Source organism: Hyla sarda, chromosome 5, assembly GCF_029499605.1.
Source record: "Hyla sarda isolate aHylSar1 chromosome 5, aHylSar1.hap1, whole genome shotgun sequence".
Taxonomy (NCBI): Eukaryota; Metazoa; Chordata; class Amphibia; order Anura; family Hylidae; genus Hyla; species Hyla sarda.
The window spans coordinates 155,438,394-155,453,449 of record NC_079193.1 but is presented as its reverse complement, the minus strand read 5'-3'; the positions used below and the strand labels follow the sequence as shown (position 1 = coordinate 155,453,449).

General features: G+C 40.5%; 1 protein-coding gene across 2 annotated transcripts in view; it reads left to right on the top strand.

The window, feature by feature from the left end:
- LOC130273546 (epidermal growth factor receptor-like) overlaps nucleotides 1-15,056 on the top strand; it is a 156,286-nt gene that overhangs the window by 97,041 nt on the left and 44,189 nt on the right. For both annotated transcript variants that reach the window (XM_056520544.1, XM_056520543.1), the window contains 3 exons: nucleotides 501-684; nucleotides 2,437-2,562; nucleotides 9,186-9,251. In XM_056520544.1, the coding sequence (XP_056376519.1) occupies nucleotides 501-684; nucleotides 2,437-2,562; nucleotides 9,186-9,251 (376 nt within the window). The remainder of the gene's footprint in view (nucleotides 1-500; nucleotides 685-2,436; nucleotides 2,563-9,185; nucleotides 9,252-15,056) is intronic.

The following is a 15,056-nucleotide window of genomic DNA, read 5'->3' as shown; positions in this document are numbered from 1 at the left end:
AAACATGTTCATTATTTCTGCAGATAATGCTCGGAAATGCACTTCCATCTATAGAGACAGAGCATTTCCAAGTGGTCCTAGCGCTGACTGATTGGGTTGGCGCCTGCCATACACGGAATGTTCCAGGCAGATATTCCACCATGTAAATGGGCATTGACCTCATTATAATGATGATTTTAACTCCTTCCAGCTTATTGGGAACACTGGAGGAAATGCTTTTTCAATGTTATGTGGTGTATAAGAATGACATTGTTTTTTGTACATGGTGATCCCTCATTAACAAGACAAGGCAAAAGGGCAACCTTGTGATGGATTCACTCATGTATTTATCTGTCAAATCGACAAGGAGCTTTTGAGACGTCCCTCCACTTATGTCCATGTACATATATCAACTGAGTGCTGAGTGACCGCCTCATTGCAACTCTCAATTTTCTTCAGTATTTTTATTGAGGTGGTTTTAAAGAGTTTTTAATTTTGTTATTCTTAATTTTTCCCTTCAGGATATTCAAGAAGTAGGAGGATATGTTATCATTGCTCTAAATACAGCAAAGTCGATTCCACTTGGAAACCTTCGGATCATTAGAGGAGAAACCTTGTACCAGAACGCTGCACTGACAATTTTTTCAAATTATGGAGTAAACGTGACCCATGCTCTGGAGGAGCTTCCAATGCGACAATTACAAGGTAATATTTCTGTTATCTAGTCCCTGCAAGGGTAACACTTGTAATTAAGGTGGCCTACCACAGCAGTTCCAGCTCTAGCCTTTAGGCTATATTAACACGATGGAATGTCCACATGGAAAATCTCAGTGGGGACTTTCCGCATACAGTGACCCCTCCCAACCTACGATGGCCCCGATATACGATAATTTCAACATATGATGGCCTCTCAGAGGCCATCGCATGTTGAAGGCAGCATCAACATACGATGCTTTTGTATGTCGGGGACATCACATAAACGGCTGGCCGGCAGTGCAGACTGCTTCAGCTGCCGCCGGATAGCCGTTTAAGGTGCCCCGTGTGGTCGGGTGACAATCACTTACATGTCCCCGGTGCTCCGGACCGTCCTCTTCGGGATCCCCTGCATCGCCGACGCTCTCCATCGTCGTCATGACGTCGCCGTGCACGCCATCCCGTCATCCAATAGGAACGGCGTGCGTAGCGACGTGATGAAGGCGATAAGGAATGACAATCCCGGGCAGCGGAGACAGTCTGGAGCGGCGGGGCACCACAGGGACGCGGCGACAGCGATGGACAGCGACATCCAGGGCAGCGGTGACGGTCCGGAGCAGTGGGGACAGGTGAGTATACCTTCCTATATTTAACATTGCACGGATCCCTCAACATATGATGGTTTCAACAAATGATGGTACAGAAACGGCAACCACGTAATGACGTAGAGCTTAGTGACGCCCCCTTGCTGTGATTTTGGGAACGTCATTACGCAGCCACCGTCTCTGTACGGCCGCGCACCACTCGTAAGCTGGGGGAGGAGCCTCTGCACAGCAGTGAAAGGTATTTCATCTGAGGACGCCAGGTCGGCACAATGAATGAAAGCCGGAGGCAGATCGGCTTGCAGCGGCGGGCCCGGGCGACTTGCTGGCAGCGGCCCGGGACCTGTTGCTATAGCATAGTATAGTGAAGTGGCAGGGGGGCCGCGCAGGCCCCCCCAGGCTACGGGCCCAGTCGTGATTGCGACCCTTGCGACCACTATAGCTATGCCACTGAGTACAGAATCGCTGTGTACTACACCCAAAAGTGTACTTTCTCTCTCTCCCCTGTCACTGCTTTTCTGCATTGATTTGGGCCTGTGGTGAATCACTGCTGTAAAGCTTTTTTTATTTTTTTTTCTGTGGCACACACACTGCTCTCTCTCTAATAAAACGCTGAAACGCTTGGCTGCAGCAAGGGCTGCCGATTATATAGGGCTGTGACATCACAGGGGCTGGCCGGCTGCTGATAGGCTGCATGCCACCATGTGATTCAGGGTCATCCTTCCGTCCCACCTTCCCAGAATTCCTTGCTCCATGTTCTCACATGTGGATCTACCATTTTAGCCCCCCAGCCTGCAGATAATGGAGCCCATGAAGCGATTTGTTATAACGAATCGCGGCGATATTCGGATTTGTTACGAATCAAATATTTCATGATATTCGTAATGAATTTGGATTCTTCATATTTGATTTGCTCATCTCTAGTTAATATTTCTCTATTGATTCATGCTGTACTTTCTTGCAGCCATATTCTGGCCAGTGGTTATTACTGCTGGAATGTAAGCAAGGATCGGGAGCATCAGAGCATCACTGCTTGAGTGGCAAGAAATATAACAAGCTTATTTTACTCTTTAACAACACATTTACTTTCAGGAAAACATTGCCTTTTAGAGTGATCATATACTTCATATTTTTACATCAAACTTTCTCCTTTTTTTTACAGAAATCATTCATGGTGGAGTTCTAATCAGAAACAATCCTAAACTTTGCAACTTACATACAATTCAATGGGAAGATATTGTTCACTCAAACTATAATATTTCTGTGCAAAAAAGTTCTCCTGCAAACTGTAAGTATTTCTACCAATATATCATTCATACTTTGTTCTTCAATGATTTCTTGGTTTCATTGTTAAAGGGGTACTCCGGTAAAAAAACTTTTTTTTTTTTAATCAACAAGTGCCAGTAAGTTAAACAGATTTGTAAATTACTTCCATTTAAAAATCTTAATCCTTCCAGTACTCATCAGCAGCTGTAAACTATAGAGGAAAGTGTGTGGTTCTTTACAGTATGACCACATTGCTCTTTGCTGACACCTTTGTCCATGTCAGGAACTGTCCAGACCAGGAACAAATCCCCATAGCAAACCTCTCCTGCTCTGGACAGTTCCTGAAACTGACAGAGATGTCGGCAGAGAGCACTGTGGTCAGACTGGAGAGAACTATTCAACTTCCTGTGGAGCATACAGCAGCTGATAAGTACTGGAAGGAGTTTTAAATAGAAGTAATTTACAAATCTGTTTAACTTCAGTACCAGTTGATTTAAAAAAATAGTTTTTCACTGCAGTACCCCTTTAAATCCTTGACAAGCTTGTAGATTTTGATTTATGAAAATGTTATTGGTCTTTAAAGGGATTACTCCGGTGGAAAACTTTTTTTATTTTTTAATGAACTGGTGCCAGAAAGTTAAACAGATTTGTAAATTAATTCTATTAAAAAATCTTTACCCTTCCAGCACTTATTAGCAACTGTATGCTACAGAGAAAATTCTATTCTTTTTGAATATCTTTTTTGTCTTGTCCACAGTGCTCTCTGCTGACACCTCTGTCTGTGTCAGGAACTGTCCAGAGCAGCATAGGTTTGATATGAGGATTTGCTCCTGCTTTGGACAGTTCCTGATACGGGCATCAGGTGTCAGCATCGAGCACTGTGGACAAGTATTGAGATAATTATTTCTATGTTTGTCCGGTATTTGCATTTGGAGTCATCCACACTGGATGCAGCACTTATTATCTTAGATTTTTTACTTTGATCTAGTAAAAGTTATGTTTTAATATAGTCACTCCCCATACTCTTTGTGTGCTAACTAAGGGTTTTTCAGATAAAATAAATTAAAAAATAAAATAATTTCTTCTGTAGCATACAGCTGCTAAAAAGTACTGGAAGGGTAAAAAAAATGTTTAATAGAAGTCATTTACAAATCTGTTTAACTTTCTGGCACCAGTTGATTTAAAAAAAAAAAGTTTTCCACCGGATTACCCCTTTAAAGAAGCACTCTGGAAAATGTTCCCTCACTTTTATAGTTATTGTAGTTTATTTGTATGCCTTGTGCTTACTTGTTTAAGTTAATGTGTCAAGCATAAGTTTTTAGTGATTGCAAATCCTTCACTAAAATGACTTGATAATGCTGCCTACATTTCCTATGAATCCTGAGGCTTTTGGCAGGGTGTTCTATGAGTTCTGGTGCTCAAGGTCACCCAAGTGAACTTACTAGACATATAAGTGGGTTGAGATGGGTTCACATAAGTTGATGTTTTAATGCATTTTCTTCAATGTATGTTTTTAGAGAAATATTGCTGTTATGGGAAAGTGATTTTGACCTATAATCATGATTAAAGTGTTTTATGAAGATTTGAAGATGAAGATGACGTCCTAGCCACGCCCCCTCATGATGTCACGTCCCACCCCCTCAATGCATGTCTATGGGAGGGGGCATGACATAATTGAGGGGGTGGGCCATGACATCATGAGGGGGCGAGCAGCAGAGTACCCCTTTAAGGACCAGAGCATTTTTGCACATCTGACCACTGTCACTTTAAGCATTAATAACTCTGGGATGCTTTTACTTATGGATTTGATTCCAAGATAGTTTTTTCGTGGCATATTCTACTTTACCATAGTGGTAAATTTTCATCAATACTTGCATCATTTCTTGGTAAAAAATTCCAAAATGTAATGAAAAATTAGAAAATGTAGCATTTTTCTAACTTTGAAGCTCTCTGCTTGTAAGGAAATGGATATTCCAAATAAATTATATATTGATTCACATATACAATATGTCTACTTTATATTTGCATCATAAAGTTGACATGTTTTTACTTTTGGAAGACATCTGAGGGCTTTAAAGTTCAGCAGCAATTATCCAATATTAGAATTCCCCCATAAATGACTCCATCATAAAAACTGCACCCCTCAACGTATACAAAATGACATTCAGAAAGTTTGTTAACTCTTCAAGTGTTTCACAGGAATAGCAGCAAAGTGAAGGAGGAAATTCAAAATCTCAATTTTTATACATGTTCTTGTAGACCCAGTTTATGAATTTTTACAAGAGGTAAAAGGAGAAAAAGCCCCCATAATATGTAACCCAATTTCTCTCAAGTAAGGAAATACCTCATATGTGAACGTAAAGGGCTCTGTGGGTGCAGTAGAGGGCTCAGAAGTGAAGGAGCAACAATGGGATTTTTGAGAGTGAATTTTGCTGAAATGGTTTTTGGGTGGCATGTCGCAGTTAGAAAGCCCCAAGAGAAGGAGAGCCATTGGGCTTTTTGAAAGCAAATTTTGCTGAAATGGTTTTTAGGGGGGCATGTCGCATTTAGGAAGCCCCTATGGGGCCATAACAGCAAAAAAAACAAACACATGGCATACTATTTTGGAAACTACACCCTTAACAAACGTAACAAGGGGGACAGTGAGCCTTAACACCCCACAGGTGTTTGATGACTTTTCATTAAAGTTTAATGTGTTAAAGAAATTTTTTTCACTAAAATGATGTTATTTTCCCAAATCTACCATTTTTACAAGAGGTAATAGGAGAGAATGCCCCCCAAAATGTGTAACCCCATTTGTTCTGAGTTTGGAAATACCCCAAATGTGGACGTAAAGTGCTCTGCGGGTGCACTACAATGCTCAAAAGTGAAGGAGCAACATTTGGCTTTTTGAAAGCAAATTTTTCTGAAATTGTTTTTGTGGGGCATGTCGCATTTAGGAAGCCTCTATGGTGCCATAACAGAAAAAAAAAAAAAGGCAACTATTTTGGAAACAGCACCCCTCAAGGAACGTAACAAGGGATACAGTGAGTCTTTACACCCCACAGGTGTTGGACGTGAAAATGAAAAATTTTATTTTTTTCATTAAAATGCTGGTGTTACCCCAAATTTTTCATTTTCACAAGGGGTAACAGGAGAAAAGCCTTCCAAAATTTTAACCCCATTTCTTCTGAGTATGGAAATAGCCCATATGTGGATGTAAAACGCTCTGTGGTTTAGAAAACTAAACCCCTCACGGAATGTAATAAGGTGTGCAGTGAGCATTTACACCCCACTGGCTTTTGACAGATCTTTAGAACAGTGGGCTGTGCAAATGAAAAATAAAATTTTTCATTTTCATGGACCACTGTTCAAAAAAATCTGTCAGACACCAGTGGGGTGTAAATGTGCACTGTTCTGGCACCATGGCATGCTTTGTAAACGCACATGGCCTTCAGTTCCAGACAAATTCTCTCTCCAAAGGCCCAATGGCGCTCCTTCTCTTCTGAGCCCTGTAGTGCGCCCGCAGAGCAGTTTACATCCACACATGGGGTATTTATATACTCAGAAGAAATGGTGTAACAAATTTTGGGAGGCTTTCTTCCTATTACCCCTTGTGAAAATGAAAAATTTGGGATAATTCCAGCATTTTAGTGAAAAAATTTAAAAAAAACAAAAAATTTTTCCTATGGGGATTTGCTTCTAAACTGGGCGGTTCCCGAGACACATGTCATCAGAGAGCACTTAGACAGAAAAGAACAACTCAACTTCAGCAGCTCATAAGTACTGATAGGATTAAGATTTTTTTAATAGAAGTAATTTACAAATCTGTTTAACTTTCTGGAGCCAGTTGATATGTAAAAAAAAGTTTTTTTCTGGATAACCCCTTTAAGGGTCACTATACCCCTTGTTACATTCTGTGAGGGGTGTAGTTTTCAAAATGGGGCCATTCTTTTTTTTTGCATTTATGTCAGAACCGCTGTAACGATCAGCCACCCCTGTGCAAATCACCTTAAATGTACATAGTGCGCTCTCACTCCTGAGAGTGGTTGTGTGCCCGCAGAGCATTTTATGTCCACATATGGGGTATTTCTGTGTTACAAATTTTAGGGGTCTTTTTTTCTTTTACCTCTTGTGAAAATGAAAAGTTTGGGGCAACACCAGAATGTTAGTGTAAGAAAATTTTTTTTTTACAATAACAGGCTGGAGTAGACCCCAACTTTACCTTTTCATGAGGGGTAAAAGGAGAAAAAGCCCAAAATGTGTTAGGCAATTTCTCCCGAGTACAGAGATACCCCATATGTGGCCCTAAACTGTTGCCTTGAAATACGACAGGGCTCTGAAGTGAAAGAGCGCCATGCGCATTTGAGGCCTACATTAGGGATTTGCACTCCTGCTGGGCAAGGGTAATTTACTCCTGCTGGGCAAGGGTAATTGGTGCCGAGGCGGACTGCACTAATCACCCTTTTTTTCCGGGTCACTGGTGACCCGACTGACCTGGAATCGCCGCAAGCCTTCTCAGGACCCCCTCAAGGAGTTTGCACAGGGTGCCTGCTGAATGATTTCAGCAGGCATCCGAGTCCGGGCCCAGCCCGGCGAGCGGCGGGGACTGGAATTCCCACAAGCGTACAGGTACGCCCTTGGTCCTGCCGTACGCCTGTGGTCCTTAAGGGGTTTAAATAACATCTTATTTTTGCAATGATTTTGGAAAAATCATGGCATAAACAGAATGACCACAGGCATAAACACAATGGGCTTCATTTACTAAGGCCTTCCATCCTGCTATCCACCCACCCACTGCAACATAGCCACACTCCCTGGAAACCATGACATATTGTCCCTGGCCACATGGAATACTGAGAATGGTCAAAAACAACAGTAGAAAAGAAGGACTTGAACTTGAGACTTAAACTAGAGCACTTCTGGGTGTGGATCCATGCCATTATAATGGGACAAAGAAGTAATAGAAACATATTGCACAGTATTATAACTTGGCATCATGGGTTCAAAGGCAGGAGAAAAACCCAAAACCAAGAATACCCCTTTAATGACCTAAGACATAACTGTCTAGATAAATCTAGACCATTATACAGAAACACATTGATCTGGATAGCTTGGAGGCTTTGGCTGGCTGGCAAATGAGCTTTAAAGGGTACCTCTCATCAAAAAAACTTTTGATATATTATAGATTAATGTATGCAGAATAACTTTACAATTGCATGTTATTAAAAAATATGCTTCTGTCTATTTAATTTTCCACTTTGAAGAAATTACCACTAGGTGTCTCCCTACCAGTCCTGGCAGCAAGCATTTCAGACTCATGCTGGAGTCCTAAACACTACGAGCTGCCAGTCTGCTTTGTTCACAAAGGAGAACACTCAGAGCTGCCAGCCTGCTTTGTTCACAGCCTGTTTGGCTGTGAACAAAGCAGGCTGGCAGCTCTGAGTGTTTAGGACTCCAGCATGAGTCAGAAATGCTTGCTGACAGGACTGATTGGGAAAAATACAATAGAAAGAAGCATATTTTTCATTAACATGCTATTGGAAAGTTATTCAACATTCATTAATCTAAAATATATCAAAAGTTTATTTGATGAGAGGTACCCTTTAACATAAATGTGGGGTTATGTACATGAAAAGGGAAAATGTGATAAGATTACTTTCTAAATGGGAAACACTGGATAGAACCAACATGGAAAGGACTTTGGAAACTGTAGCAACTAGTGTCAGACCGCATATGTAAAATTATGTACAGTATTAGTAGATGTACAGACGGAGTAGAGCTTGAGCAGCTTCTAAGGTGGACAGCAAGAGCAAGCAAAAATGAGTGGACTATATACCCAGAAAGAATGAAAAAATATTTTTCCATCAGGATCGAAAACATGATGTGACCCCTGTTTTATGTAGACTTTCCACTTTGTATAAATGGTTCTGAGCATTTTAGATAGAATGTACTTTTTGAGCATAATGATCCAGAAGTCAAACTGTATTCTATAAAGAGCACGAAGAGTAATTTTAGCTAGTGAAACCCCTGTATAACACATACATTGACAAATAACAGCACATACCTGAGTGTAAGAAGATATTAAGATAAGTGTGCAAGAAGATAATTAACCACAATAAGGCAGAAGCTGAGTGAGGGAACCAGTACACAATGCAATTATCAGCCCAAGAATTGTCCAGTGTAATAAAGCCAGCGATGAGCCGACAAACAAGCAAATCCTAGTTGGGCGGTTGATTTTATGTTTTTTGACATTTCAAATTTCCATTCTTCGTCAGCACATGACCCATGTTATAGGTCATATGCAGCCGACAAATGACAGTAGTTAAGTGATGCATGAGCAATCCAGCATGAATAAACTCTGCCCTCCCGATACCGAGATGTGAAGCGGGTTCAGTAACCAAGCTCCAATCGGGAGCATCAGCATTCATATCAGACGAGGGTTTCATGAATCTGCCCCAATAAATTATTGAAATTATATTAGTGTGGATGAAATTGTCATTTTAGTTTACCATAGAAAAAAACTGAAAGCAAAGAGGTTTACCTTATAAAATGTGTCTTTGTACAATATGAATGCATATCTTTTTAACTTGTATGTATTAGTCTATGTATAACTTACTTTTTTATGAACTCAAAAATTAAAACTAGTGTTCACAAAATTTGCAGGTTCTGAATGTGACAAGGCTTGCAGTGGCTCATGTTGGAGCCTTGGTCCAGACAACTGTCAGATATGTAAGTACTGTACAATATTGAGGATTTTCTTTTCTGTGTTTTTAGTGTAAAAATTGTTATCAATCACTTTATGTCACAATTTGACAACACATTTGGGGCATACTGTATGTTAGCACCTTGTCAAAGAGGGATGCCGACATATATGTTACGACAAATTGACAGAAGGGTCATTGAGTTTAAAAGATACTGACCATCTTTGGTTCATTTTCCACATGTAAGACTAAGTTTCCACTTGTTTTATAAAAATTTTTTGTGTTTTACCCCAAAAAACACCAAAACGGCCCCATGGCGTTTTTTCCTTGAAAAAATGCTGCGGCCAGATGATAGCTGTAAATCAATGAAAAAATGCTAAATACTTTTTCCACTTTGCATTTTTCAGTTTGGTTTTTTTTTTAATCCTTTTGGCGTTTTTCACTCTTTTTTGGTGTTTTTCAGCTCCTTGGTGGTTTTGCATAGTCGCAGCATGTTGAGCCTATGGCATTTTTTTCCCTGAAATAGTGGAATTTTTCTCCAAAGAAGTTAAAGGGAGTAAAAAAAATGCCAAGAAAAATGCCATGTGGGTTTAAACTTTGGCATTTTTGCAGGTGGCTTTTATTCTTTTTTAGACTTTAGCGATCCAAAAAAAGTGATGGAGATTCCTTTTTTAATATAATTTCGTAGGGTACCATTAAAAAATAGTAATAAGAAAGATACAGTAGCAATGGAAAAAAATAGTATTTAACGAAATGTATCTTTTTTATAACAAAATTTTTATACATTTTTAAACAGGGATCAATTTATGTGGGCAGGCAGGGCACTAAAAATGTAGCCAATAATAATAAAAATGTAATGTGTGTGTGTTTTTCACTTTTTTCTTAATTTTTTTTTATTTTTTAGGTACACACAGTTCCATGACGGGATTAGTTGTACCTGTACTAATTGACAGATCGCCCGGGGTCCGTTTTACAATCCTTCTATATAATGTATAGATGCGGCCGGCCGCTCTTCTATGGTCTCCTGCACTGCCGTATACAGTATATACACCAATTCATATTTCCCGCAGAGAGCTGTGATTGGCCAGATGGTTCCAGCCAATCACAACTCTCTGTGGGAAATATGATTAGGTGTATATATATATATGTCAGTACAGGGGATCATAGAAGAGCGGCCGCCCACATCTATACATTATACAGGAGGATCACATCTGGTGTCAGGAGTGATATCCACCGTGATCTTTCCATAACTGCAGGTACTACTGCTCCCAACATGGAGCACACTCTGTAGAAAGATCGCAACAGGTGTCGCTGCAATCTGTCTATTAATGCAGATACTACAGCTCCCAGCATGGAGCAGAGTGTGCTCCATGTTGGGAGTAGAAGTATACCTGTAGTTGAGGACAGATCACAGCGGGTGTCACTCCTGATACACGATGTGATCGTCCTATCTATTGCAGAGATCCTCTTACCAAAACACAAAAAACACACTAGAGCAGGATAGTCTAAAAAATAGAGAGGTCAGATACAACTGACACTCCACTATCCTTATTAATCACTTTAAGGCGCTGGGAATGTGACCTCCTAATATCAATAGACCTAACCACAGAAACACATAGAGTCACTTGTTATAAAATATAGACATTTTTATTGGTATACATTAAAAGAACCATAAGGTTTCAAGAAAGAATAAAAAGGGGAGGGACAACAGCATCACAAAAAATACAGTGACATCACCGGCACATCTGCCGTTAACGATGGTGGTAGGTGGGCATATTATGTATGGTATAAGGTACATACAATATAATTAGCAGCAATATGGAGCACTAAAGTGATCAGGTACAATATAGTTTTATAGTTAAAGTGCCATATGCATAAATTGCTATAGGTCATAATCTAGCATAACAGTGCAACAAGATAGTACATGACAGATACCCACAAGAGAAAGTGCACGGCAGAGACCGGGATGGCGCCACTCTATTGCAGAGATGTGGAGCGACTCTCTACAGCGCTTGCATCTCTGCACTATACTCCGGCCGGTCAGTGATGTGAATAGAACATCACTCATTCATATTTCCCTCTTAGAGCGGGGATTGGCTGCAACCATCCGGCCAATCCCCACTCTGGGCGGATAATATGAATGAGTGAGGTTCTATTCACATCACTGGCCAGCTAGAGTACAGAGCAGAGATGCGAGCGCTGTATAGTGCCGCTCCGCATCTCTGCAATAGATAGGACGATCGCATCGTGTGTCAGGAGTGACACCCGGGTCGATATATCTATTAGCACAGGTACTACTACTCCCATCATGGAACAGTCTGTTCCATGCTGGGAGTAGTAGTACTACCTAAAAATTTTTGAAAAAAACGCCAAATGGGCCAAAAATGCAATTTCCACTCAAATGCAAAAACACCAGAAAAAACATCAGGCGCAGGAAATTGGACTGGCGTTTCTTCTGGTGTTTTTTCTGGCGTTTTTTCACACAAAAAAATGCAGGAAAAAAAACCAAGTGGAAACTTAGCCTAACCGTTTACTTTTTAGCACTCAAATGCACAGCAGACCAACCCTCAAATGTATAAATAATCAATGAAAAAAGTGCGTTTATACAGCGTTTTTGTTTCAATTTAACGTATACTATTTTGGCGAACACATAACGTAGTTGACTACATATTTGCATGAAGTAAAATTAAACATACTTTAACGGAAACAATTAGACAGAGACAAAAACACAGTGTTAACCTACCCTTAGCCTTTTACTGGGTACCTTGAGTGAAGAAAATAGTAGTAAGTTTCAAGTTACACTATTTATTACTTAATTTGTTTTCGGATCCCCTGATATACAGTATGCAAACTGTTCCAGACGTTTCTCTTGTTGGTGTGTACCACCCAGTAGTCCACTCTGTATGTGACTTCTGCTGTCTTCACTAGCATATATCCTGGACTGGTTTTTCCTACAGCGCATAAAAAATCTATGCCTTGTGCTGACAAAAATTCAGAAGAATGTGTAACTATCTTTGTAGAGTTTAGTGTGGGTCTCTCCTCTCCCTTTACACTTATACACAGCCCCTGCAGTCTCTCCCTCTACTACCCTTAAAAGGGTAATCCTCTGGAAAACATTTTTTAATTTCTTTTCTGTCTGACCACAGTGCTCTCTGCTGACCCCTCTGTCCATTTTAGGAACTGTCCAGAGTAGGAGCAAATCCCCATTGCAAACTTATCCTGCTTCGGACAGTTCCTATAATGGACAGAGGTGTCAGCAGAGAGCACTGTGGTCAGACAGAAAGTAAATGCAAAAAGAAAACAACTTCCTGTGGAGCATACAACAGCGGATAAGTACTGGAAGGATTAAGATTTTTAAATAGAAGTAATCTACAAATCTGTTTAAGGGTGCATGCACACCACGTTTTTGCTATCCAGTTCCCGTATACGGTTTTCCTTCAAAAACCGTACTAAAACGTATTGAAAACCGGATGTATTGACTTAACATTGCAAACCGTATTGCAAACGCATCATACGGTTATGTCCGTTTGGCGACTTTTACGGTTGGGCCCGGTTTTTCAGCCGTGTTCCCAACCGGAGTATACAGCGTTTTTAGGTCCGGTTGACCAACCGTATCCTAACCGGATACATTTTTATTAACATGGAAGTCAATGAGAAGCGGACTAAACCGTATGAGTGTACGGTTGCATCCGTTTTAATCCCTCCGTTTTTTTATTTTTGCACATGCGCAATGCAAGCCGAAAACACCACCCACCTTCTAGAATGTTCTTTCTGGAAAAACTTTATTTAAAAACAAGGCGAACATTGACAGACGTATATGTTTTTTTAGGGTGAAAACAGATATCACGATTCAAACCGTATACGGTTTCAAACTGGATACAGGTTGATCTATGTGCCCACAGTTTAATATAGTTGAGTCCGGTTTTTGCTTATCCGTTTAAAAAAAAAAAAACTGATACGGAAACTGGCTAGCAAAAACGTGGTGTGCATGCACCCGAACTTTTTGGCACCAGTTGATTTAGAAAAAAAAATGTTTTCCAGGAAAGTACCCCTTTAAAGGGGTACTCCGGCCACAAAGGATAGGGGAAAAGATGTCTGATCGCGGCTGTCCCGCCACTGGGGACCCCCACAATCTTTCATGCAGCACCCCCTATCATCAGCCTCACGGAGCGAAGACTGCTCCGTGTCTAATGACTCACGATCGTGATGTCACAGCTCTGCCCCCTTGTGACGTCACGTCCCACCCCCTCAATGCAAGCCTATGGGAGGGGGAATGATGTCAAAAGGGGGCAGAGCCAACCCCGTGACCGCGAGTCATCAGACACGGAACGATCTTCGCTCTGTGAGGCTGATGATAGGGGGTGCTGCATGAGAGATTGTGGGGGTCCCCAGCAGCGGGACCCCCGCAGTCAGACATCTTATCCCCTATCCTTTGGATTGGGGTAAGATGTTTTAGGGCCGGAGTACACCTTTAAGACTGCTTTGTCTGTGCATTCTTTTCTATCTACACTCCTATATGGATTAGTTCTTATTTAAAATGTTGCATCAGTAGGCTGCTACTGATCATTGTAAGGTCTACACATAGTTCAAAATCTTTTGTAGGGATCCAGATTAGAAAGTTAGTTAAAGTGTTACTGTCATCTAAATAAAATAAATTATTGGTTGGGTAGTCAGTGCTAAGACTCACTCCAATTGTTAGTGATAGTTGGGTAAATTACAGGATACTGTACAATTCACTTCAATTTGAGGGGGGGGGGGTATCATCCCTAAGACCCTTACCGATCTTAACCTTTGACATGTTTGTGCGACACAAAAAGTTATTTTAAATGACAGTAACGCTCTTATTTTGCATTTAGGGAGCAAATAAACAGTAACAAAAGTTAATGCATAGGTGTCCATTTGCCTTTTCCCTGTTACCTTCATGGAGCTTTCTTGGTCACCCACCAGTCCCTGTTTATTGGGCTCAAGTGGTGAGGTGACATGACCAGGGGAACTTTTCAGCCAATCCCTGGTGTTAGTGACCACTAAGGTCACGAGTGCAGTGGTCCCATGTGTCGACAGAAGGGAGATACCAAAGCATTGGCATAGGAGGAGCAGATGATTAGGTGAGTGTTATTACCCACTAGCTGAGTACCCAGTGTTTTTCCTTCCTAATCCATGTTGGGGAGGAAAATCTACAAAGGAAGAAGCTTTTGACTTCATATCCCATCCCATTTATTGTTGTCATATCCCAACCCCATATCCCATCCCCATATCCTGTCCTCATATCTCAACCTCATATCTCGACCTCATATCCCCACCTCCTATCCCATCCTCATATCCCCTCCTCATATCTCAACCTCATATCCTGTCCTCATATCCCGACTTCCTATCCTGACCTCCTATCACAACCTCTCCACATAACCCTTATTTGTGCTAAACTGGCAAACCAAAAAGCTCTCTAGGTACCCCATTAAGCAAGATGCAATGTTAAAGGTTGGCGTTTTTGCATGACTTGAGGGATATGTGTTTCAGATATATGTATATTTCTTTTTCATTGCCTAGAATGTAATCTTTTTTTTTTGGTACAAATGTATCTAATTACTTTTTAAATAGCGTAAAATATAGTTTCTTTTTGCTCTCCATGTTTAATTATTAATCAAAATTTCAATATACATATATACATCTATTTCTTACGAGATATATTAATATTTCTCGATAAATATATTTTAGTCAATTAAGAAAGTTGTAGATCTAGCTTTCTCTCTCTCTCTATCTATCTCTAAATATATATATATATATATATATATATATATATATATATATATATATATACATATATATCGTGTTACAT